Below are 26,705 nucleotides of genomic sequence, written 5' to 3' on the forward strand. Positions count from 1 at the left end.
GCCATTTTCAGGAAGATACCACTGTTCTAAGGACATATGCCTTGAGTGAGCTCTATGAGAAATCTTTGCCTTTTGAGAATTATCACTGGCCTTAATTAATTATATGGGAGCATGATTAATAAAATGATTAATTATTAGAAATTATGTCTCTTGAATTTTTTTAAATCCCACACTTCTTATAGGAAAGATGGGGCAAGTTGGAACACTGGATACTAGCGTCATAGATTTAAAGTTGGGAGACAACTTTGATATCATTTAGTTCAAATCCTTGCTGTTAAATCCTCACTCTCTTAGTTAAGGAAACAGAAAGCCAAGAAAGTTAAGTTCCTTGCTTCAAAGTCATACAAGTCAGAGGTAGCATAGCTGGGGTTTGGATTCTGGTCCAAATCTAATACTCTTTCCACTAAAGCTTCTTGTCTGGATTAGGAAGAAAATGATGAAACTAGACAAAAGGCTCTGTAGACGGGAGTCCAGAGATGCCAAAGGCAAACTTTGCCTACTCTACAATTTTGCCTAAAGCTGTCTCTAGCTGACCACGTAATAGGTGTTCCATAAATACTTACTAAAGTGAATTGAATTTGCCCAGGGTTATATATAGTGAGTCATGCTCACAACTGGGAAGAGAAATCGCCAGGGTCCCAGTCATATTTAGTATTTTACCAGATCCTGATATGTCTAATGATCTCTGGGGTCCTTCTTAGGAAATGTTAAAAATAGGCAAGAAATATTATTCTAATTTTATAATGCGTTGATAAGGTCCCCAAAGAGCCAAACGAACTAGGATGGATGCCAAAATCAGGAAACAGATGCCGCTGGCACCTAGTCCTGCCTATGCCAGAAAAAAATAGCTAACACATTGTTTTCTGACAGTTTTGTGACTTGACTTTGGAGGAACTTGCCCTTGGTACCAACTGAAAGCACTTTAGTCAAGGCTCAGCTCTAAATCACATAATGTTGGTGTTTCTAAAATCTTTTTGGCTTTGTAGTTCCCTATTACAATACGACACCAGGCCTTGATGCTTTTGGTTTTAGGGATTGGATTGCCATAATGTGTCCATCTTTCAGCACCAGGATTCTGTTGGCCAGAACCCTTGGCCACTTTCACCTACCTTGTTCTCTCCTAGCATCACCTAGAGAGGGTACAAGGTTCCCAACTTTCCCATTAACCCGCCACAGCTGCATTTTCTGTCCATGAACCTGCAAGGGACAATGTTTCCATAAAAGCCACATTAGTGGATTTCATTTAATGGAGATTTGCTCACTGCCAAGAATTTTTGAGACTTCATTTTCCAAGAGGCTATGCATGAGCTCATAGCATAATGGCTTCTGCTATTACCTGTTCTGTTCAGGACAAGAGGATCTCCAGGTTGAAAATACTTTAAGAAGCTTGCATGCTGTGGGGTCACTATGGATGACAGAGTAAGGTCATCTTAAGAGAGAAAACCAATTCTAGACTTGATCATGGTGTCCTGAGTAAAGGTACTAGAAATCAATAAGGCGGCATGAGCCACAGGTAAGAGACTTCACTTTAGCATTAATGGACTTTGGCTCTTCAGTTTGCTACATGGAAACTAAAAAGCAAATTTTTTTCAGCAAAATGGTTCTAGGCTCCAAACTTCAACACTGTGAGATGATTTTAATCCAAATGTCTTCTTTCCTCTATCTGTTGGGGCTATAAAGACTAACATTCTCCTGCAGGAAAAGGGCTGACATTTCTGTATGGATACTTGCATTATTTCTTTGTTATAAACCTTGCTATTCCACTTTAACTCAATGTCTTTACTTTGGAATTCATAGGCCATTTACCCTGATCGAGAAACCAGAACTATGTGGTCTTCCAAACAAATGTTTAGAAGTTTGTGGTTTTAAATGGATGACCCAGACATTATTTTGAACCTGGAAGTAGCTAAGGGAGTTACTATGTCTAGTTTTCAGATGCAAGAGCCCCATTTGAGTTACTGACAAGTCAAGTCAACAAGCATTTATTAAGTACCTATGAGATGTCCTGGGTTATCTCCTCTTTTCCTGTATTTTACTTCACTAGGTAATTTCATCAACTTCCTTGGATTTAATTACCATCTCTGTGTAGACAATTTTCAAGTCTACTTTCACTGGTTCGATTTCTGTGTTGACCTCTAATCTTGAGTCTCCAATAAGACATCTCAAACTGGATGTCCAGTAGACATCTTAAACTTTCTATGCCCCAAACAGAACTTGTTCTTTTCCCCTAAATCCTCCCATCCTCATTATTATTTACATATCCTCGGGATTACAATCTAGAAATCATCCTGGACTCACTATTCTCACTACCTCCATTCCCCAATATTTAAACTGCCAATTTTACCATTTCAACTAATAATACTCTAGTGCAGACCCTCATTACTTCATGTCTGGATTGTTGCAATAACCTGAGAGAGGCTCTGTCTAACTCAAATTTCTCTCTATTCCAGTCTATCTTCTATTCAGCCTAAAGTAATTTCCCTAAATACAGGTCTATGTCTATAAACTTCAGCAACTCCCCTATTGCCTTCAGAAACAAATACAAAATGTTATGTTTGGCATTCAAAGTCTTTATTACCTGGCTCCCTCTTTCTTTTCCAAGTTTATTTCTGTGCCCAGTGGCAAGATATATTCAGGATGAACACAGATGGTCTCAGAAGCAGTGGGAGACCTTGGTCTTTTTAAACAAAGGTCTTTCATAGGTTTCATTTCGTCTGGGGCAACACTATTCAGTGACTTAAGGTTGGGATAAGAAATAAAGCAAAAGATGGCTTTATTTGTCTATTGAAAAAAAGAAAAAGGAAAATAGGAGGAAAAATCAATTTGAAGGGGGAAGACCCTCAAGATTTCTGAGCAGAACAGAAATGATTGCTATTTATACTTACTCTGAACCATCAAAACCCAAACAATGACCAACAGAGGCAAGGGTTGGCACCTACAATTGGCCAATCAGTGAGAGCCAGAATGATTTGGGTTTAAGGCATAGTTAAATAGCTCCATTTGAATCCCAGTGGGCTTTATCAAAGCCTGAGTTCCCATAGTTCTATTTCAAGAAATATATATTCCTTGGGCAGAACACCCACGTGTGTAAGTATATGATTCCCCTTGGACAGGGGAAGAGAAAGAGGAGCCGAAAAATGAAGAAAAGGAGGGAATATTGCCAATGTGCAACTGGCCAGTTGGGTCCTCAAAGGAACAGCTGCTACTAGTCACAGATTATTGCTTGTCCTTCATTCTCGAATCCCGTTTGCTTCATTTTCTCCATCTATAAAAATGAGCTGGAGAAAGAAATAGCAAACCACTGCAGTATCACTTTGCCACAAAAAGCCCCAAATGGCATCACGAAGAATCAGACATGACAAAATGACCTTACAACAACAACTACTACCATTTATAGCTGGATTCCTTCCCCAACAATTAACACTGGATTGCAATTTTTCCCCTATTGTAAAATAAGCAATAAACTTCCTTTAGGAGAGCTCTTTTACAGGAACCAAAATGAAGAAAAAGATGATGTAATCAGGAATACATATCACAGGGAGGCCTGAAAGCAAGTTCTGAATTTGAAGGTGGAAGAAGTGGTGTGTGCCCCTTAACTCCCACATCCCTGCTATCTGTAAAATAAACTCACAGTCTTTTAAAAGGATTTCGTAAGGTTCTTAAAGGTTTGACAAAATAAATAAAAGATGGAAGCTACAAGTCAATAAGAGATCTTAAAAATTTTAGGCTCCATGAATCACTCAACAAGCACTTTTTAAGAGCTCACTATATGTCAAGATCTATGCTAGATTCTGGGGATGAATCCAAAGAAAAGTGTATGAGTCTCAGATTCCAAGGAGCTTACATACTTTTGTTGAGGGGGAGGAGGAAGAAGGACAGAAATGGGAGGGGAAGAAGCAGGAAAATAGGTACACTGAAAAATTTTTAAACTTTTTTTTTTTTAATTCGAAGCTATTGGGGTTTAGTGATTTGCCCAGAGTCACACAGTTAATAAGTGTTAATGTCTAAAGTAGGATTTGAGCTTAGGTCCTCCTGACTCCAAGGCCAGTGTTCTATCCTCTGCACCATCTAGCTGTCCCTGCACAGAAAACCAAATAGAAAAATTTATGAAAACAGACAGCAATATATAGAGGGAAGGTGTTTGCGATTAGGGGAAGATGTTTGTTCTTCTTCTTGAAGAGGATGACATGCAAGTGAATTGCATTTTTTTTAAAAGAGAGGATGACACAGATTTGCTAAAAGAAGTGATGTTTAGAGTAAATTCTGAAGAAAGTGGGGGATCCTAATAAGCTGAAGTGAGGGAAGAGCTTCTGCAAAGCACAGAGATGGGAGGTGGAATGTGGTACATGGGAAAATGGCATGATGCCAGTTTGGTGGGAACATAAAAGACCAAAAAAAAAAAAATCAATAAGCCTGGAAAGAGACACTTAAGTCACGCTGGAAGGAACTTTAAAAGCCAAACAATGAAGTTTGTTTGTTTGTTTGCTTTTATCATAGAGGAAACAGGGAGCTCCTAGAGCTTCTTGAATTCTGAAAAATCTCAACAGGGCCAGATGAAGATTTTAGGAATATCATTTTGGCAGCTTCATGCAACATGGATCAGAGCAGCAAAGACTGAACTTTTAGAGACTAATTCAGAATCTGCTGCATTTGTGCAGGTAGAAGTGATAAAAATCTGAAAGAAGGTACTATGGTGAAAGTATGAAGAAGAAGAGAATATGCAAGAGCATAGAAAGGCATCATGAAGCATTTGTGCAGGTAGAAGTGATAAAAATCTGAAAGAAGGTACTATGGTGAAAGTATGAAGAAGAAGAGAATATGCAAGAGCATAGCAAGGCATCATGAAAATATGTATGTCATAATCATTAAACATCAATTCCTTATTATTTAAAGTTTCATTGATATTTTTAGTCGGTTCTGTTTTATTTAAAATGTTTGTTTTCCCATGCCAAAATAATGTCAAAATGGGTACATGATTTGAGCATAAAGGATGATACCACAAACAAATTAGGAGAGCAAGGGATAATTTACCTAACAGATCTTTGAAGAAGGGAGGAATTTATGATCAAGAAAAAACTAGAGAACATTGTTAAAGCAAAATGGACAACTTTGATTAAATTAAATTAAAAAGGGTTTGCACAAACAAAACTGACCAAAGCAAGATTAAAAGAAAGATATAAAGCTGAGGGGAAAAAATTTATAGCCAGTGTTTCTGATAAAGGTCTCATTTTTAAAATATATAAAGAACTGTGTCAAATTTATAAAAATACAAGTCTCTTTCCAATTGATAAGTGGTCAAAGGATATGAACAGACAATTTTCAGATGATGAAATTAAAGCCATCTATAGTCATATGAAAAAATGCTCTAAATAACTATTGATTAGAGAAATGAAAATTAAAGTAACTCTGAGGAAGCACCTCACACCTCTCAGATTGGCTAAAATGATAGGAAAAGATAATGACAAATATTGGAGGGGATGTGAGAAAATTGGGACACTAATGTATTGTTGGTGGAGTTGTGAAATGATCCAACCATTCTGAAGGACAATCTAGAACTATCCCCAAAGGGCTCCCTTTGACCCAGCAGTGCCATTACCAGGTCTGTATCCCAAGGAAATCATAAAGGAGGGGAAAAGAACCACATGTGTAAAAATGTTTATAGCAGATCTTTTTGCAGTAGCAAAGAATTATAAAATGAGTGGATGCCCATAAGTTGGGGAATGACTGAATAATCTGTGTTATATGAAGGTAATAGAATATTATTTTTCTGTAAAAAATGATGAACAAGCCGATTTAGCCTGGAAAGATTTATACAAATAGATGCTGAGCAAAACAAGCAGAACCAGGAATACATTGCACACAATAATAGCAAGAATGTATGATGATCAATTATGAAAGAATTGGTTCTTATCAGTAATTCAATGATCCAAAGCAATCCCTTTGGACTTTGGACAGAAAATGCCATATGTATCCAGAAAAAGAAGTATGGAGATTGAATACAAATCGACACATGCTATGTTCACTTCTTTTTTCTGTTTTTTTTTTTTCTCTCCCATAGTTTTTCCTTTCTGTTCTGATTTTTCTATCCCAACATGATTCACAAAGCAATGTGTATTAAAATGAATTAATTTTTAAAAAATAAAAATATTTGTTTTCAGTTCCAGATCTTCTCTCTTCACACAATCCCTAATCCACTGAGAAATGAAGAAATACAATATACATTATACATAAAAAACATGCAAAATATTTCCACATTAGTCATGTTGGACAAAAGAAGCAAGAAAAAGAAACACAATATGCTTCAGTTTTTATTCAGAGTTTATCAGTTCTCTCTGGAGGTGAATCATATTTTCATCATGAGTCTTCTAAAATTGTTGTGGATCATTGTATTGATCAGAGTAGCTAATTATTTCACAATTGAACATCATTACAATATTTGTTATTATCTACAGTGTTCTTCTGGTTCTGCTCACTTTAATTTGTATCAATTCATGTTAAGTCTTCCCAGATTCTTTTGGTTCTGCTCACTTTATTTTGTATCAATTCATGTAAAGTCTTCCCAGATCTTTCACTATTTTTCAGTCTCTCACTATTTTTTATAGCCCAATAATATTCCATCACAATCATATGTCACAATTTGTCCAGCAATTCCCTAGTTGATGGGCCTTGGTTTGGAGTACTAATTCTCTGCCCCCACAAAAAGAACTGCTATAAATATTTTTGTACATATGGGTCCTTTTCCTTTTCTTTGATTTTTTTAGAGTAATAGACCTAATAGTATTTTTGCTGGGACAAAGGGTGAGCACAATTTTATAGTCCTTTGAGTATGGTTCCAAACTGTTCTCCAGAATGTTTGGATTGATTCAAACTCCATCAACAATGCATTAGTATAACCATTTTTTCATATTCTCACTAACAATGGTCATTTTCCTTTTATAATGTTAGCTAATCTGATGGGTGAGGTAGTACCTTAGAATTGTTCTAATTTTCATTTCTCTAATTATTAGTGATTCAGAGTATTTTTTTCATATGACTATTGATAGCTTTGATTTTGCCTTCTGAAAACTTCCTAGTCATTACTTTTGTCCATTTGTCAATTGGAGAATGGCTCTTATTTTTATAAATTTGGCTCAGTTTGAGCCAATTTTTGAGATTTTTGAGCCAATATTTGAGAAATGAGACTTTTATCAGAGATACTATAAAATTTCCCCTAGTTTCCTAATTTCCTTTTAATTTTGACTGCATTGGCTTTGTTTGTGCAAACTTTTAAAATTTAATGTAATGAAAATTACCTATTTTACCTTTTGTGATCTTCTGTCTTGAAATGTTCTTAATCACTCTTGAGTGATTTGCCTAGGGTCACATCTGAGGAAAGATTTGAACTTAGGTCTTCCTGACGCCAGGCTCATCTATCCACTGTGTCATCCAACTGCCTATCATTGCCGTCATTGTCTGGTTCTCCTTCTTTTAGTTTTATTTGCTATAAGTCTTTCTCTGCAACTCTAGAATTCCTTCTGTTAATCAACTTCTTTGGGAGCAATGATATTCCATTCCATTCATAGGATAAAGTTTTTCCCCAGTTAGTCAGTAATTAGTGAGAAGTACTACCATGAAAAAAGCTGTAAGGAATATTTTTGTGTACATATGATCTGTTTTTTGTACCTTGACTTTATATCCAGCACTGGGATTACTCTAACGGAGGGTCTAAATGGTTTGGTGACTTTTTTTGTATATCTGAGAAACTTCCATTTCTAAAGATAATGATGCATATTAATGGGCACACATATAGCAAAATATTAAGCACTGGAAAAATGATTATTATCTCCATACCTCATTATCTGCCTTCTAGAGATGAAGGCTTTTAATCCTCTTTCTAGCTTATTTGACCTCCACAGAGTGGTATAGTGTAATGAGTTCTAGAGTTAGAATTAGGAAAGAAGCCACTGTGACCTATGTGACTACAATTAACTTTTCCAATCCTTAGTGTATCTATAAACTGGAAATAATGATTCCTACAGAATCTACCATAAAGAATAGATGAAGTAATGATGTAAATTTGTGAATCTTAAAATCCTACAAAAATATCAATTATTATTATTTTCAATGTTCTCTTCAAATCTTTGCAATTCAGACTTTTTGCTATCCTTAACCCTTAACTAGCTAATTTCACTCTTTTCCAGTCTTTAAGTTATTATTTATTCCATAAAGTCTTCTCTAGAGAGAGAAAAATGACTACTTCTAAGGGTTAGTAGGACTGTGTCTGTCTATCACAAGCTATAGTGACAACAAAAATGTCTATGACATCCATACATTATTCTCTGTTCAGTATGTATCATGCTTCCTAGAATGCCTCAGAGAAAAACAATTGAGAAGTGCACATGTACACTGTGTGGCCATACTCTCTTAGAGAATGGATTGTTCTGAGATTGAAATCAAATTTAAAAATTTTCTTTAAGCAGATTCAGATCCAAAAAGGATTATTAATTATTAATTTTAAAAAAAAAAGGATTTCCCTACAATTTACTTGAAATACCCCAACTATTCAAGCTTTATATGGTTGAAGTGAAGGTTGAGAATCTCATGTTATGTGAAGGTTAGAGGTACATACAAACACACATATAATGTTTTATATATGTTTTGTGTGTATACATATATATAAACACAAATACATGTTTTACATATGTGTATGTGTGTATATAATATATGTGTGTGTATATATATTTAAGTGAGAAAGGTTGCTTAGTCCCATTAGTGTTTTTTTTTTCTTTCTTCACAGATGTTCAACATGTGGCCCTCCCATTCCAAACCATTCCCATAGTACACAAAATATATTGCTTTATAAAAAAACTTGGGGATGAAAGGTGCTAATGTAATTATTTTTATATTAAATTGCAAGCTGTTAGGATATAAATAACTATGAAATGTTAAAAGTGAGAACCAAAAACAAGCCCATCTGGGAAGAAACAATAATAAAAAAAAAAGAAAAACATCTTTCCTAATTATAGAAAAACCAATTTTGATTTTGTTTTTATAGCTTGGTAGAAAATGGAAGTTTTTATTTTTTAAGCCTTTTGTATTGACAGCAACATCTGGAGATTTAGCGTGTAAAATCAGAATATATTTGAAGATTTCCAAGCAATTAAGGGAGAACTTTAGTCTATTAGTGTAATTGTCTCTTTTAGTTTAAATGAGTGTGAAGGTTACTAAAAAATAGGTCTAGAGATAGGGATGGGGATTTTATTGATACAAGAATGATGATAAAATCATCACAGATTTCTAGACTATTTAACCTCCACAGAGTCACAGATGATAAAAGTATCTTCCAATGTGGAAATTAAGTGAGTTGTGTAGGATCATTGAACCAGGATGAATCATGGGTCTGACTTACTCAGGTTTTCTTGGGGACAAGACATTCTTCCTGAGAAATAGTAGATCCATGTGGAAAACTGGTTGGAAACTTATGATTGATAAACCATAGACTTATCTAACTTCAAAATGAAGAGCTTTTTTTAAAAACTGCTTTTTGAAAGATGGAGGGATGAGTGGCGGGATATATTGATCAATGGATACAGAAAAAATGGAGTTAAGGGAAAAGAACAAAGGAGCAAATTGAAAATACCTATATCTTTTAGATTCATTCTGTCCGGATTTTCACCAGATTTCAGTTGGAGAAAGAGTTATTTCATTTAAGGATAAGAGACATTTGGCATTAGAAGAAATTTAAATAAGATTAGAAGATTAGCTATAGGAACAATTGGTGGATTGCTCCCTCTCCTTGTGGATTGCTCCCTCTCCTTGTTGACTGGGCTCACACTGGTGGTGATGAGTTGGAACGAGAGACAATAGGCATGGGGATAGTCCCAGTGCTCTAGGGCTTATTTGCCTTTTCATAGCAGTTGATATGCTTTGGTGGAGTGGGGACAGGAATGGCAAGCCCTGCACTGTTGAATAATAGATTTTAGTCCAGTTTCTAAACACATCCATTGCTCATGTGAAGACAGCACCTACAGTCCTACCCTTTGAATTCAAAACCCTTTTGGGATATCATCTAGTATAAAGGGATTCTGTTTCAGAGGATCCTATGTGTGCAGTGAATATGTTCATAAGGAGAAGTTTCTGAAAACTCTCAGCATGTAACTATTAAATGCACTATAGACATAATTGTTATGATTGCACCAATAGAGTGCCACGCCTGGAGTCAGAAAGACTTAAAGTTCAAATCCAGCCTCAGACACATAGTACCTTTGTGACCCTGGTCAAATCACTTAATCCTATTTGCCGCAGTTTCCTCATCTATAAAATGAGTTGGAGAAAAAAATAAAACAAGCAAACTACTCCACTATCTTTATCAAGAAAACCCAAAATGCAGTTACAAAGAATCAGACATAAGAAGTGAATAACAACAAAATGCACAATGAAGGAGAGATGTACTAAAATCTGGATGGGGGAGGTAGTCTAAGACCCTGTGGATAATAAGCTTAAGAAAAATAGTCTTCCCTCCCCACCCAAATGACTAGATTTTGCTTCTAGGGAGCTTAAAAGTCATTATCCAAGGGAGCAAATTCTGTGGAGATGGATGGGCCTGCCATCACTACCACCATTACCACCAACTGCAGACCAACTGCTATCAAAAGGCAGAGAAGCCCTAAAGCTCTAGAACTATCCCCATGCCCATTGGCTCTCCTTCCGACCCAACATCCTCATCCCCAATCAATAAGGAGGAGCAAGGCAGCAATATTGCCCCAAAACTACTATGCCCCCCATTCCCTTAGAAGCCACAGCTCCTAAAAATCCAGAAAATTCATTTGTCACTTACGTCCTTGGCTCTGACAGTGGTTCAATCTCAATAACAGATATGTTTTATAAATGGAAATGACATTAAAGAAAATGCATTGCCATCTGCCTTGCCAGTGAACTTTAAGGACCTCTCTCTCGGCCTTTCTATCCAAGCTAAAATTTACATTTAAATAAAGGAGATTGCACAGAGAAGAAATACCCAGGGAACAGCTTTTCTATCTGTCTCTATGGCTTTTAGTACAGTATTTGGCACACAGTAAACACTTAATAAATGCTTTTTCACTTTATGATCCAATTAGTAGGTACACAATTGTTTCATCTACTTTGTAGATTAGGATAGCTTCTTTGACATCACCCAGCTTAAATTCTACAACCATTATTTACTGCAAGGTAGAGTAAAGGAAATTTGGCTGGGCATTGGAGAGATAATCTATGTCAAATTGCTTGCTGTCTTGGAGACGGGGAGAGGGAAAGGAGAAAAAATTGGAATTCAAAATCTTATAAAAATTAATGTTAAAAATTGTCTTTATATGTAGTTGGAAAAAATATAGTGCTAATAAGGAAGAGAAAACAGACAAAAATTTGAACATCCCACATAAATATGATGGTATTTCCTAGAGAAGTATATACACTTTCTTCCTCTAAAAATCAGAAGATTACTATGTGAATAACATACCTTGATGTTCACACCTGTAGTAAGTCTTGATTGGTTGATGCAACTCAATTCTGGTATTCCCCAACCAATTTCATGAACATAGAAGTGCTTCTGTATTGGGGCAAAACTCCTTTTTGGCGCAGGTCTCCATAAATAATTGAGGTCAGTGGTTGCTCCTAAAACTGGACGTTTTTCTCCAGTATATGTAGTATTAGCAGGACATTTTGCTTTATAATCTTTTATACCATCTGGACCTGAGGGGAGAAATAAAAAAGAGACAGACGGAGACAGAGACAGAGACAGAGAGACAGAGAAAGAGACACAGAGAGACAGAGAGAGAGAGACAGAGAGAGAGAGACACAGAGATAAAAAGAGAGACAGAGAGACAGAGAGAGACAGAGACAGAGACAGAGACAGAGACAGACACAGACACAGAGACACAGAGACACAGAGAGAGAGAGAGTTCAAATGTTAGCTAATAATTTGCCCAATTTCATATTGGTCAAGTTGTTTCTCTTCTCTTGAATAATGATATTAGTGCCTAGAGAGTAACTACATGGACTTCAAATACAGCTTTCCAGTGTTCATACACCAAACTCTTAACTTGGTTAGAAAGGTCAAATATCTTCCCTCATCTATCCCAGTTATTGATGATGCAATGCTTCATACTTCAAGTTATGAGGAATTAGGTCTAGAGATGGAATTTACAAAAAAATTAAATATATGAGTACATATAGAGGAATAAGTTGTCCATTTGCTATTTTTTAAAATAACATTTTTAACATTCTTTTCTTTTTTTAAATGTTGAGTTCCAGATTCTCTCCCTCCTTCCCACTCTTTCCCCAACCATCGAGAAGGCAAACAATATATTAATTATACATGTGAAACCAAGCAAAACATATTTCTATATTACCTTCTCTCTCTCAACACACACACACAAATACATACAAACACACACACATACACACACACACACACACAGAGTTCATCAGAGTTCATCAGTTGTCTTTCTGGAAATAAATAGCTTTTTTTCATCGCTAGTCCTTTGGAATTATCTTAGATCACTGTTTTGATTGAATGACCAAACCTTTCACAATTGATTATCATTGCAACATTGCAATTATTGTGTTGTGTTACTATAAAAGTCCTATTCATATCACTCTGTCAGTTCACATAGGTCTTCCCAAGTTTTTTTCTGAAACCATCCCTATCATTTCTTATAATATAATTGTGTTTCATCATAATCATATGCCATAATTTTTTCTATCATGTCCCAATTGATGAGCATCTCCTCAATTTCCAATTCTTTGCCTCCACAAAAGGAACTGCCATAAATATTTTTATACATATGTGAACTTCCCTTTTTTATCTTTAATCTTTTTGGAATACAGACCTAGTAGTGACATTGCTGAGATAAAGGTTATATTCAGTTTGATCACCCTTTGGGCATAGTTCATATAATGAAGAAAAATCAAAAGGGAAAAATCAAGAGAAAGAAAAAGAAAACAAAAAAAGGTAAAAATATTATGTTTTGATCCTCATTCAGTCTCCATAGTTTTCTTTCTGGATGCAGATAGTATTTTCCACTTCAAGTCCATTGGAATTGTCTTGGATCACTGTATTGCTGAGAAGAGCCAAGTCTATCATAGTTAGACTTCAACTATCATAGTTGTTCATCACCCAATCTTGCTGTCACTGTGTACAATATCCTCCTAGTTCTGCTCATTTCACTTAGCATCAGTTTATGGAAGTCTAAGCTTTTCTGAAATCAGCTTGCTTCTCATTTCTCATAGAACAACAATATTTTATTACATTTATTTGCCATAACTTAGTCAACCATTCCCCAATTGATGGCCATCCATTCAATTTCCAATTCCTTGCCACCACAAAAAGAATTGCCATAATATTTTTGCATACATGGGTCCTTTTCTTTCCTTTATGATCTCTTTGGGATACAGACCTAATGGTGGTATTGTTGAATCAAAGGGAATGCACAGTTTGATTGTCCTATGGGCATAGTTCCAAATTGCTCTCCAGAATGGTTGGATTCATTCACAACTCCACCAACGGTGTCTCAATTTTTCTATACTCTCTTCAATATTATTTTCCTTTTTTGATGTAATAGATGTAAGGTAGTACCCTCAGAGTTGCTTTAATTTATATTCCTTCTAGCTGTACCTGATCTAAAAATTATATTATAAAGCAGCAGTCACCAAAACCATTTGGTATTGGCTAAGAAATAGATTAGTTGATCAGTGGAAAAGGTTAGGTTCATAAGACAGAATAGTCAACTATAGAAATCTAGTGTTTGACAAACCCAAAGATTCTAACTTTTGGGATAAGATTTCATTATTTGATAAAAACTGCTGGGATAACTGGAAATTAGTATGGCAGAAATTAGGCAAGGACCCACACTTAACACCATATACCAAGATAAGATCAAAATGGGTCCATGATCTAGGCATAAAGAATGAGATTATAAATAAATTAGAGGAACATAGAATAGTTTATCTCTCAGACTTGTGGAGGAGAAAGAAATTTGTGACTAAAGATGAACTAGAGACCATTACTGATCACAAAATAGAAAATTTTGATTATATCAAATTAAAAAGCCTTTGTACAAACAGAACGAATGCAAACAAGATTAGTAGGGAAGCAACAAACTGGGAAAACATCTTCACAGTTAAAGGTTCTGATAAAGGCCTCATTTCCAAAATATAAAAAAAAAAATTTATAAAAATTTAAATTTTACTCAAATTTATAAAAAATCAAGCCATTCTCCAATTGATAAATGGTCAAAGGATATGAACAGACAATTTTCAGATGATGAAATTGAAACTATTACCACTCACATGAAAGAGTGTTCCAAATCACTATTGATCAGAGAAATGCAAATTAAGACAACTCTGAGATATCACTACACACCTGTCAGATTGGCTAAGATGACAGGAAAAAATAATGATGAATGTTGGAGGGGATGCGGGAAAACGGGGACACTGATGCATTGTTGGTGGAGTTGTGAACGAATCCAGCCATTCTGGAGAGCAATCTGGAATTATGCCCAAAAAGTTATCAAACTGTGCATACCCTTTGATCCAGCAGTGTTTCTATTGGGCTTATACCCCAAAGAGATACTAAAAAAGGGAAAGGGACCGGTATGTGCCAAAATGTTTGTGGCAGCCCTATTTGTAGTGGCTAGAAACTGGAAAATGAATGGATGCCCATCAATTGGAGAATGGCTGGGTAAATTGTAGTATATGAATGTTATGGAATATTATTGCTCTGTAAGGAATGACCAGCAGGATGAATACAGAGAGGCTTGGAGAGACCTACATGGACTGATGCTAAGTGAGATGAGCAGAACCAGGAGATCATTATACACTTCGACAACGATATTGTATGAGGATGTATTCTGATGGAAGTGGATTTCTATGACAAAGAGACCTAACTGAGTTTCAATGGATAAATGATGGACAGAGACAGCTACACTCAGAGAAGGAACACTGGGAAACAAATGTGAACTATTTGCATTTTTGATTTTCTTCCCAAATTAATTTTACCTTCTGAATCCAATTCTCCCTGTGCAACAGGAGAACTGTTCGGTTCTGCAAATATGTATTGTATCTAGGATATACTGCAACATATTTAACATATATAGGACTGCTTGCCATCTTGGGGGGGGGGGGAGGGAGGGAAGGGAAAAAACGAAACATAAGTGAGTGCAAGGGATAATGTTGTAAAAAATTACCCTGACATGGATTCTGTCAATACAAAGTTATTATTAAATAAAATAAAATTAAAATTAAAAAAAATAATAATTTATATTCCTCTAATCAAAAGTGATTTAGAACACTTCTTTATATGATGATAGATAGCTTTGATTTCTTCATCTGAAAATTGCCTATTCATATCCTTTGGCCATTTATCAATTAAGAGATAGTTTGTATTCTTATAAATTTGATTCATTTCTCTATATATTTAATAAACGAGGCTATTAAATAAGTGACATTTGCTGTAAAGATTGTTTCCCAGTCTTCTGCTTTACTTCTAATATTAGTTGCATTAGTTTTACTTGTGCAAAAAATTTTAAATTAAATTTAATCAAAATTACTTACATTTCATATGTTCTCTACCTCATCCAGTAGTAAATTCTTCCCTTCTTTATAGCTCTGACAGGTAAACTATTCCTTGCTTTTCTAATTTGCTTATGATATCACTTTTTAAGTTTAAATCATGTACCCATTTTTATCTTATCTTGGTATATGCAGTGCAACTTTTAAAAGAGAACACTGGTTCCATTTGAGGTCTTTCTTGGCTATGACTATTGGGTGATATATGATTCCAAGTTGGGACTGTAACAAGGAGAACTCACATCTCCAACATTTCACAATCCCAATGTCTTTTCTGTTTTCATGATGTCTTTATGCTATTCTTTCCGTGTTTTTCTCTTATAGTTGTCTATCTTCTCTGCTACCAGAGGTCATATTCGTTTAGCTATTTCCTGCTGTAATTGAATACTTAGAGAATGTCTTGCTTACTTTTTAAAGGGCCACAGGAGCATGACCACAGACTCTTCAACTTATTACTTGCAACTCTCTAATTCCATCTGTTTTGTACTGAGAATTTCACAGTTCTTAAAGAGAATAATAAAGCATAAACCCTTGTTTACATTTCATTTAGCAACTTTAACAAAATCTTGTCTCTGTGTGCCACTTCAGTGCTTTATCAACCAAGCTGAGGAATGGGATGGGGTCGGCAGAATTAATTGATCAAGGGAACTCTGCTCAAATTCTCTTCCTAGTAGCTCATTATTCAACAGTTCTTTCCTAATAGATGCCATCCTTTGAATTTCCTCTTATGGCAAAGAAAAATAATTAACTAATACTGACCTACAAATCAACAGCATTGGGCAGTGCACTCACTCTCCCATTTCTCTGTTTATCAGGACAGTAAAATTATCTTGTCATCTGTTCTCCACCACCAAGATTGTTACTAGCTTCTGATCTGCATTTAGCCGTGCTTGTGTAATTTTTATTAATATTACTGTAATCATTATGGATTTACGTTTCTTGATTTTGTTTATTTGCCTTTATGCTTAGTGTTCCCATGCTTTTCTGAATTCCTCATCTTCTTCATTTATTATATAACAATAACATTCCACTACATTCTTTAGAGCTTTTTCACTTAATGGTTTGTATGAAGTATACTTGGAGCTTGTGCTTGTTAGCTGTGTTAAAATAACATTCTTCAATATTTTATTTTTAAAAAAGGAAAGTTAATGGTAGATAGGACCAAAAATGGGTCAAGTACTTGATCATTTGAGAAACCAAGATAGAATAAGGGGAAAACTTTTTAAAGATCATTTAAATATGTTTTCTAAATCAAAATCTACATAATTTAGTGAAAAAGGTTTTAAAATAGACAAACATGCCAGAGATGTTGTGCGTGAATTGTAAGGTTTAAAAATAGACAATGTCATAACTAACTCAGGACCAGACCTAAAAACTATGAACACAAAAGGAAATTGAATGCAGAATCAGGTTAAGAGTTTGAAACAAAGAGGAAAGAACTGATACTCCCTCTACCAAAATTTAGTAGAAGAGAAAACCCTTCTTTAACAAAATGTGGCATGTCTTTAAGAGTCATGATCCAAGTTTCTGGTTCTGCACTGCTGGTCTGTGCCCATTTCTTTTCAGTATACTTTCTATGCATTCCTCTTATCAATGAATCTAGATAAGAATTCTTAGTCTGCTTAATATATAATATTAATATAAATACTAAAAGTTTAAAAAATTACATCCTCCCAAATGCCCTACTTCCTACTAAAAGTTTGAAAGTAGATATATCCAATGAACAAACATGGATTTTATATAGTCAGTCTAAATATTGAAAGTGAGATGGATGTGTAACTCATTATTCTTTCCAAACAAAATTTAGATGGATATAATCATAGCTTCCTAATTACTTTGTTTCCAGATAATAAAGTTAATGCTTATTGAATGGCAAATTCCAGATGAGAAATAAATGATGATGCTAATGACATGTATCACAGATTTTACCTGCATACAAGAATTTGATAAAGCATAAAGGACAAAGTGTATCATGAATTCTGTAATATTCCTTTAAGATCTAGGTACAAAAAGATATGAAATTCTTCCTGAAAAAAGAAAAAACTTCTGCTAAGTGACAGCTACTTGTCTTCTAAGATATAAGGAAGGGGATATATAGCTATTATCAGGAAGGTATTACCAAAGGATCATAATGAATGTTAGTTAAAGACTTCCTGCTGCAGCTTAAGATTTGCACACTTTTTCTCTTTTGTTCAGATTCTTCTTTCACAACATGACAAATATTAAAATATGTTTAACATGATTGTACATTTATAATGGAGGGAGGAGGGAAAAAAATCAAAATCTTATAAAAATAAATGTAAAAAACTAATAGATAAATTAAAAATCAAGTGAAGAGTTTATTCATTCTTAAAACAAAGAAAAAGAAAAAAGAAGGAGAAGAAGGCAAAGGAGTAGATCTTCTGAGATCAAGATTTTGGTTTTTAGATCATAGGGGATCAACCATACTTTTGAGAACCATTGCGTATAGGAGACTTGCTATTTAGAGACACATTCTACAGGTCTCAGCAAAGAAGGAAATCATCGAGCATAGTTTGTGAGTACCAGAAAGGACCTTGTACAAGTACTAAACAGTAATGACTTGGGCAAATGGACAAAAGAGGATTAGTTACTGATTTTTAAAAAAATAAAACCATACGTTTTTAGCAAGTAAAAGGGTATGTAATCAAAGCTCCCTAAAGCTGGACAGTATTTCAAAAGAGACACTAAGTCAATTCCTAAGCATCCTGCAGTTCAACTCTTTTGTAAACTCTTCTCTCTCCAAATCAGACCCTTTTTAATCTTCTGCCCTTTGCTGTATCATCATTTCTTTCTTTTTTTGTGTCGTGATTGAGGTCATATATTAATCCTGAAATTCTTCACTGTCCTGACCATGAAACTACATGTACAAAGTTATAATAACAGCTCGATGATTTGCAAAGCATCTTTCTTAAAACATCCCTGTGAAACAAGCAGGACAAGAATCACCTCACTATTGTAGGACCAAGGTTCCAAAATTTCCCCCAACAGGGACTACTTTTTCCTAAAAGGAGATTAGTATTTGATTGGTTCCTGCCTTTTGATAAACAGCTTCCTGATCACCTAAAGACATTAAGATATCCCATCCAAATGTAGCCTCTGACTTGGATTTCTGAAGAGGAAGCAAATCCTTCACCCTATGTTTGATTACCAGAAATATTTACATAGGGCTAAAGGGAAAGTTCAGAGAAGTTAAGCATCCTTGTTGCATATTCTTGATGTGTTTAGAGTGAAGTAAACTTCCCTTTATGAGTGCCTCATTTTATCCTAGCCTGAATTTAAGAGTGATGGCCTTAGAACTACCTTCAAAATTTGGTGCAGTACTTTCAGGGCCAATGCTTCAGGGCTGTATTAAAGATTAAATACAGTTTGCACAGAAATGTAACCCAGGAACTATACTTTTTGGTAATTTTATATTGGGCTACTGTTCTAGTATAAGGAAGCCAGGTGTCAGACTGAATATAATTTAAAATTTGGAGTCAGGAAAACTCAAGTTTGAATCCTACCTTAAATACTTTCTAGTGTGTGACCTTGGACAAGTAATTTAATAACAGTTGGAATTGCTTCCACTTTCCCCTGCCTTCATTCTTACTCATGTGCTGTTGAAAGAAGCTGGAGAAAAAAATCACAAAAACATACTTAGTGAGTCCACTTCAAATTTATCTTATATAATCTCAACTGGACCCTTAGTGCAACAAAAATCTTTTACAATACTCTGACCAATTCAGTGTGACCATTCATCACAATGGCTTTTCCAAACCTTTTCATCCATCTTCAAGTCTTCCACGGCTTCCCCTGCCCCATCATCCCACCTGAAAATCTTGCCTTACCACTCACTGAAAAAGTTGAGACTATTCATTCTTCTCCCCTCCTGATTTCTCACCACTAAGATGCCTCTGCTAAAGTCTCCTTCTTCACCCATTTCCCATGAAATCCCTCAGATGACTTGGTAATAATTCTGAGTTTCCAGATAGAGGTATAAAAGAACTCTTATTTAGCCCCTATGGAAGAAAGAGTCAGCCAATCGACAAAGATTTCTAAGGAGGCAAAAGGATTTTTACATACTTGAGTTCAAAACCTACCTCAGCCTATGAAATTGTGGGTAAGTCTCTTAACTATCTACCCCTTAATTTCTTCATCTGTGAAGTAAGGATGATACTAGCATCCACCTCTCAAGATTGTTGAAGGTCAAATGAGTTAACATATGTAAAGCATTTTCCAAATATTAAAGCTACATAAAATGCTAATTATTATCACAAGCACTATCATCATATCACTCTCATTATCAACAGCATCATAACCCCCATCATCCTTTCCCTGATGCAGCTCACAGAGGGACAGATAGGTCAGAAAATATTGAATAAGTGACTGTAAGAAGAGCTACAGGATTAACTTAAATCCTGAGAGGTTGCATGTAAGAGGTTTCTGGTCTCGTAACTATTTTATTACAGATGATCCTGATGCAGAATGAAGAATTGTTTGACTCTGCCCAAGTGTCTGTATCATAGCTCTACTGTCCCTTCCGGAGACTGTGCTAGAGATATTATCCTCTGTGCTGTGGTGTTGTCATCACTTTGCCATGAGAAAACCTACTCTGAGAAACTAGCAAGATTTAGTAATATCCACCACCTGGCTCAGATTGTTGAAACTTCAGATTTGGTCCTTCCAAGGGGGAATGAAAAATTTAGCTTCTCTGGTTTTTGTTCTCCACATTTTTTTTCTTTCATTATGGTGACTCCTTGGAGGATGTGGAGGGATAAAAATATATATCATTTGTGGTGGTGATTGTAGTGATAGATTTTTCTTTCTCTTTCCTCCTTAAAGCTGTCTATAGCAGAGTAATTGTTTAGTAAAAGCCCCATAAGCAATCAAATGGCAGAGGTCCTCTTTTTAGGACTGTCTTCCAAAATTTCCCCCAATAAGAATTAATTTTCCCTAAAATCATGCTGGGACCTGACCGGCTCTTGTTCCCCTGAAAAAGCCTTCTGTTTATCTAAGGACATAATTACTCCTACCCACAGTCAGTTGAGTTCTTCAACTTGGTGGATTTCTGAAAACCAAATGAATTATTCTGTCCTTCACCACATATTTCTCTGATGATCAGAGAAGTTTCTATATAGATATAGAAGGGGGAGCAGAGATCAGAGAAGCTAAGAACCACTGGGTCCTTGTTGCATATTCTTGCTATATTAGGACAAAATAAATCTCCTTTGTTAACTCTTTAAATTAGACATTTAAGTGCTTGTCACTTTAAGTCATCAAATCTGAACTAAAACAGTGTTAGCATTAGTGCCATCTCTAGTACCCATTTTATAGATGAGAAAACTGATGACCAGCATGGTTAAATAACTCGTTACATAGGCAATAAGCAGTGCTTAAGATTTGATGACAGATTCCAGAATATCAGAGTTAAAAGAGAGACCCTCTGATCTAATCCTTTCATTTGAAAGGGATTCATCTGAAGGAACAGATACTGAGGGAGAGGAAGTGAAGCAGTCAGGATCACATAGCTAATAAATAACAGAGTTAAAACCTGAATCCTCTTTTTCTGCCTCCCAAACCCAGCTCTCTTTCCAGTGTTCCATGCTGCGTCCACAAAGCCAGACTGTGCTTTAAGAGTAGTGCATGTTGGGAACTTGAACTCTGAATATTCAAAAACCAGGAATGATGATCATTTGCTATATATGTTAATTATTTTGGGGCCTATTTTAGGGATTTTCTATTTGTTGGTGTTAAATTTTTAGTCATGGGTTTTATAAATTTTTTTTCAGTTGAATGCCTATATTCTCCACTTAAATAAAGAATATTATTTTATTGACTCTTTATTAGGAAGAAAGAAGAGGGTTACTTTATTATTTATCCAAATGGGTGCTAATTCTCTCTGACTCAGTGATAATTGATCCTATTATTCCTAAAGTTGTGTTAAGTGACCAGTGGAAGAGGCATAATTTCAGTAAAAAACTGTCAGTGCAAATGGAGAAGGGAAGAGGGGAGGAGATTAAATTAAGAATGGAAAACTAATATGAAGTAAGAATTAAACTGGTTATACTTATAATGGATACATAAGTGTGAAGTATTTTTTAACACCACTTCCATTAGAGCTGTAAGTAATGATGGTAATTATCACCTAATCCAAAGGGAAGAACATAATTAACACCTAAGTGAAATGAGTTGATCTTTCTCCATAACCTCTGTAAACTGCAGTACCAATATTTCTTTTTACTAGTATGTATCTTCCCCATTACACCCTGCTCCATACAATTAAAGGGGAAAATGATTTATCACAAGGGTATGGTCCAATTGGACTATAGAAGAGCTGGAAAGGATCTTAAGAGATCATTTACTACAAATTCCCCATTTTACAAGAAGATGAAACTAAGGCATGGAAAAAAGACATGACTTACGGGGAAAAAATCAAATGAGAAAGATAACTAAGTGGCAGGCCTAGAATTTGAATGGGGACCTTTGACTGTAGAGCTCTTTACATAACAATTTTTCCCCCTCAAATGTTATTTCTCTAATCCTGGGAAATTCCATTCCAAACTATTATTAACCTACCAAGGATAAACCTTATTAAAAACAAGCATTGACATGTTGTGTGTCAGAAGGAGAAATAAGCCATAAAAAAAAGTCCCCTAGTGGTTTCTGGTGAGTTTCATGTTGGTATGATTCACATATGGGATCACTGGTCACATTGATCTCTGATGTCTCAGCATGGTGACCCTAGTTGAAGATGTATCATCAAAGCACAAGCTCTGGCAGATCCTATTACCTAGGAAGACTTTGAGGATGGACCTAATTATATATTATTTTCTGTCCATCTCCCATCAGCTTCACTTTTAGAGGGTACTCACTATTTCATGAACTCTAGAGACTAAAGCATAAAGAAGTTTTGTTTTGCTTTTGGTATAGGGAGCTCCCATGCTGATAAAGTAATAGATCTCTTGATGTTGGAAGCTTTTTTAGGATTCCTAATGATGGGCTTCTCTAGAAAGAGCAAAAAACTTGAATCTACAAGATCCTGACTTGATACCTACTTTTGATATTTCATAGATGTAGGATATATAATACTTCTATTGACCAACCAACAAGTATTTATTTATTCACCCTAATTCTATGCTAAATGTTGGAAATACAAAGGCAAAAATAGTCTCTGTCTTCAAAGAGCTTACATTCTAATTGGGAAGACAATATATAAATAAACAGGTATTTCAAACATACATAGATACACACAAGGAGCAGATAGCTGATAATCCTGAAGGTAAAGACTTTAGCAACTGGAAAAATAGGAAAAAGTCCTCTGAAATGGGTGGTGTTTGAACTGAGTCTTGAAGGAAGTCAGGAATTTAAGAAGCAGAAGGAAATGGGGCAGTTAGGTGGGGCAGTGGATAGAGCCCCAGCCCTAAAGTCAGGAGGACCTGAGTTCAATTTTGCCCTCAGACACTTAATACTTCCTAGCTGTGTGACCCTAGGCAAGTCACTTAACCTCAATTTCCTCAATAAATTAAAAAAAAAAAAAATCAGAGGGAGGGAAAGCATTCCAGACATAAGGAAAGTATAGCAGTGAGAGATGGAGTGTCCTTTTCCAGGAACAGCAAGTGAACTAAGAATCACTGTATTGTAGTGTGCCTCATGGAAGTAAAATCTAACTATAAACATTTAGAAAGGGGTTAGATGGGAAAAGCTTTAAATGTTCAACAAAAAAAAATTTTTATATTTGATCTTAGGGGTTAATAAAGAGTCATTGGAATTTATTGAGTGGAAAGAGAGAGATATAACAAGATCTGTTTTGGATAATCACTTTGGCATTGGTAGGGAGAAAGGATTGAAGTAGGGGCAAGACCACTTAGGTGATTATAGTTCCTGTGAGAGAGTCTGAGTTTCTTCACTGACAAAAACAAACAAACAAATAGATAAACAAAAAGATATGATCACTTTCCCCGTTTACCTCACAGGATTATTGTGAAGATCAAATGTAGATGTAAACAGCTGAAGAACTGTAAGCTATTGCTATTATTGCTAATATTATTATATCCAAGTCTGTACTTGAGAATAATAGGAGAGACAAGCCTACCTGCTAAAAATAAAACAAAAACAAAAACCAGATATGGCTTGTCCCAGGAGGCACAAATCTGTGAAACACATACTTATCCATCCTATTCCACATTTCTACATCTGGAAAATGGAACTTGCCACTAAATTAAGTGACTCAGAGGAAAATAGATTAGTGTCTATGCTCTTATCAATGAATCTGTATCTTTGGGATATCGGTTTAGATTAATTTGATCAATGTAATGAACTTTTGGAGGCAGCACAAGATAACAAACAGAAAGAATTGATTTTAATGGATACTAGGCTGGTGTGAAAATCAGAAAGACCTGAATTCAGGTCCTACCTTTAATGCATACTAGCTGGGTGACTCCAAGCAAGTCATTTCTTGGTGTCCCACAGAATAATGGTGGAGATTGTTTTCTTTCACAATTATACACCCCCTAACCTGACACCACGCAAATTCCTGTACTGATGAAACTACATATCTAGATCAGAGGGGAGGAGGAGGCAGGATGAGTATAAAGCTAGGAATGAAGAGATGCGGCTCTGGTCTTGGATCTGTCATCAATTAACCGGGTGACCCCCCAGTTCAGTCCAATACAGATTTATTAAGTACTTATCAAGTGCCAAATGCTGGCAAGGAAGCCAATATTCTCCAGGAACCTACAGTAAACTAAGGAGAACAAACTATGTGTATGGTCTTGTTACAGGGATTTTTTTAAAAAGAGCATAAAAATTATTTTTTAAAAGATGGAAGAAATAAGAAGCTCAAAAAGGGCAATGATAATTGTTCTAAGTCAGTTGGACTAGGGGAGGGAGGGTAGTTCATAATGTTATACAGAATCTTCTTATTCATGTTAAAGACATTCTCAAGTTCATGATAATTGTTTTTAAATAAGGAAAGTGGGAATGTAAGCTATGTTTTGGAAAGGTGGAAAATTCAATTTGAGATGTTTGAGATGTCTGCAAAGCATCCAACTGGATGTATAATACAGGTAGCTGCAAGGACAAGTCATTTCATCCTCACAGTCTCACTATCCTCCTCTGGAGAATAAGAGAATTGGAGGAGATGATTTCTAAAGTTCAGTTCTAAATGCTACCACAATTGTTCTATTTTTTTCTTCTCATCTAGTCACTTCCTATTTGCGCAAGCAACACCTACTATTGTGTAGTCTTCAACACAACAAGCAACTATTAAATATCTATTGTGTACTAGGAACTGGTGATGGTGATGCAAGGACAAAACAAAACTTTCTTGCCCTCAAAAAAAGATTACATTCTTTTAACCTTACCATGAAAATTTTATTCTTTTTATTTTTTGTAACTACTTCAAATAGTAATAATGAGTTTCATAAGCTTTTCAAAAAGTTCTTTCACCTTTAAAAAAAGGATTTGATGCTAAAAATTATTTCTTCACAGAAATATTTAGATGTTATATCTGATGATGAAGCAGTCTTTTAAAATTTTTAATTTATAGAACAAGCATTTCCATAACATATAATTTTTAAAAGATTGCAAAACTATCATGCACAATATACTATTCTTTTAAAAATATATAATAAATTTATCATGTGAATTTTTTTCTCTCCCCCCCTCCAAGATGCTACCATTAGTCACAGATATGCATGTAAAATTATTCTATACATATTTCTATTTATCAGTTCTTTCTTTAGAGGCAAATAGCATTTTTCTTCATACGTCCTTTATAGTTAATTTAGGCATTTATAATAATTTATTTGCTCAAAGTCATTTTTAAAACAATATTGCTGTTACTATATACTATGTTCTAACTAGGTTCTACTCATTTCTATCCATTATTTTGTGCAAATCTTTCTATGTTGTTCTAAGATCATTGAGCTTATCTTTTCTTATAGCACAGTAATATTCCATCACCATCATATATCATAACTTATTCAACCATTCCCCAATTAATGGGCATCTCCAGAATTTCCAGTTCTTTACCACCATAAAGATGCTATAGATATACTGCAACATATTTAACATATATAGGACTGCTTGCCATCTTGGGGTGGGGGTGGAGGGAGGGAGGGGAAAAAAACGAAACATAAGCGAGTGCAAGGGATGATGTTGTAAAAAATTACCCTGGCATGGATTCTGTCAATACAAAGTTATTATTAAATAAAATAAAATTTAAATTTAAAAAAAAAAAAGAAAAGAAAGCTGCTATAAACATTCTAAAACTATAGGTTCTTTTCCTTTTCCCCTGATCTTCTCTGGACATAAATCTAGACAAATGCCTATACCCTTTGACTAGCAATACCACTACTAAAGTCTATTTCCAAAGATGAAGCACTTGAGGATTTTAAGATCAAGATCTGAAAGGGAACTTAGAGGTAACCTGGTCCAAACCTCTCATTTTATACATCTGAAAACTGGAGGTGGCTCAAAAACTGAGATTGTCCAAAGCTACATATATCCTCTGAGTTCAAGGTCATTTTATTTCTTCATTTGACAAATGATGAAATTGCTTTCAAGGTCACACTAGTGTAAAATGGCAGAGCTAAGATTCAAACTAAGCTCCTTTTATTCCAGATCCAATATTCTTTCCATTGTACCACAACCACAAAACCCCTGAAGATGTAATGATTATTAAATTCATTTTACAGATGAGGGAATGGAGACAGAGAAAGTCTAACAGTTAAGGAGGAGAAAGAGTCAGAATTTAATTCTGGGTTTTCTGGCAGTCTGTCTATTATTCTACAGTGTCTTATTCAACAAACATTTCTTAAGTAATTATGTGAGGTACTGTTTTCATTGCTAAAACTATAACTTTATCTTCATTCCTACCTTTTCCTTGGAAGTCTTTTCTTACATGCTTGTATATCCCTCCTCTTTTCTCAGTTCTTTTGTTCTATTCATCTATATATCCAAGCAACCCTAATTATTGCCATCACCCATTTCCATTCAGCTACATTTTTCTGAAGCTGAATCTTGGATCACAAACCACTTAGTGAGTTTGTTCATTATGATTTATGGGAGACTAAACTTATGGCTGTCCATTATTTTCATTAAGGAGCTGTAGTCATGCTTTA

At 35.2% G+C, this 26,705-nt stretch overlaps 1 protein-coding gene across 2 annotated transcripts in view; it reads right to left on the reverse strand.

Annotated features, from left to right (window-relative positions):
• C6H4orf45 (chromosome 6 C4orf45 homolog) overlaps positions 1-26,705 on the reverse strand; it is a 154,743-nt gene that overhangs the window by 98,492 nt on the left and 29,546 nt on the right. For both annotated transcript variants that reach the window (XM_051965744.1, XM_051965745.1), the window contains exon 2: positions 11,474-11,706. In XM_051965744.1, the coding sequence (XP_051821704.1) occupies positions 11,474-11,706 (233 nt within the window). The remainder of the gene's footprint in view (positions 1-11,473; positions 11,707-26,705) is intronic.

Source organism: Antechinus flavipes, chromosome 6 (genome assembly GCF_016432865.1).
Source record: "Antechinus flavipes isolate AdamAnt ecotype Samford, QLD, Australia chromosome 6, AdamAnt_v2, whole genome shotgun sequence".
NCBI lineage: Eukaryota > Metazoa > Chordata > Mammalia > Dasyuromorphia > Dasyuridae > Antechinus > Antechinus flavipes.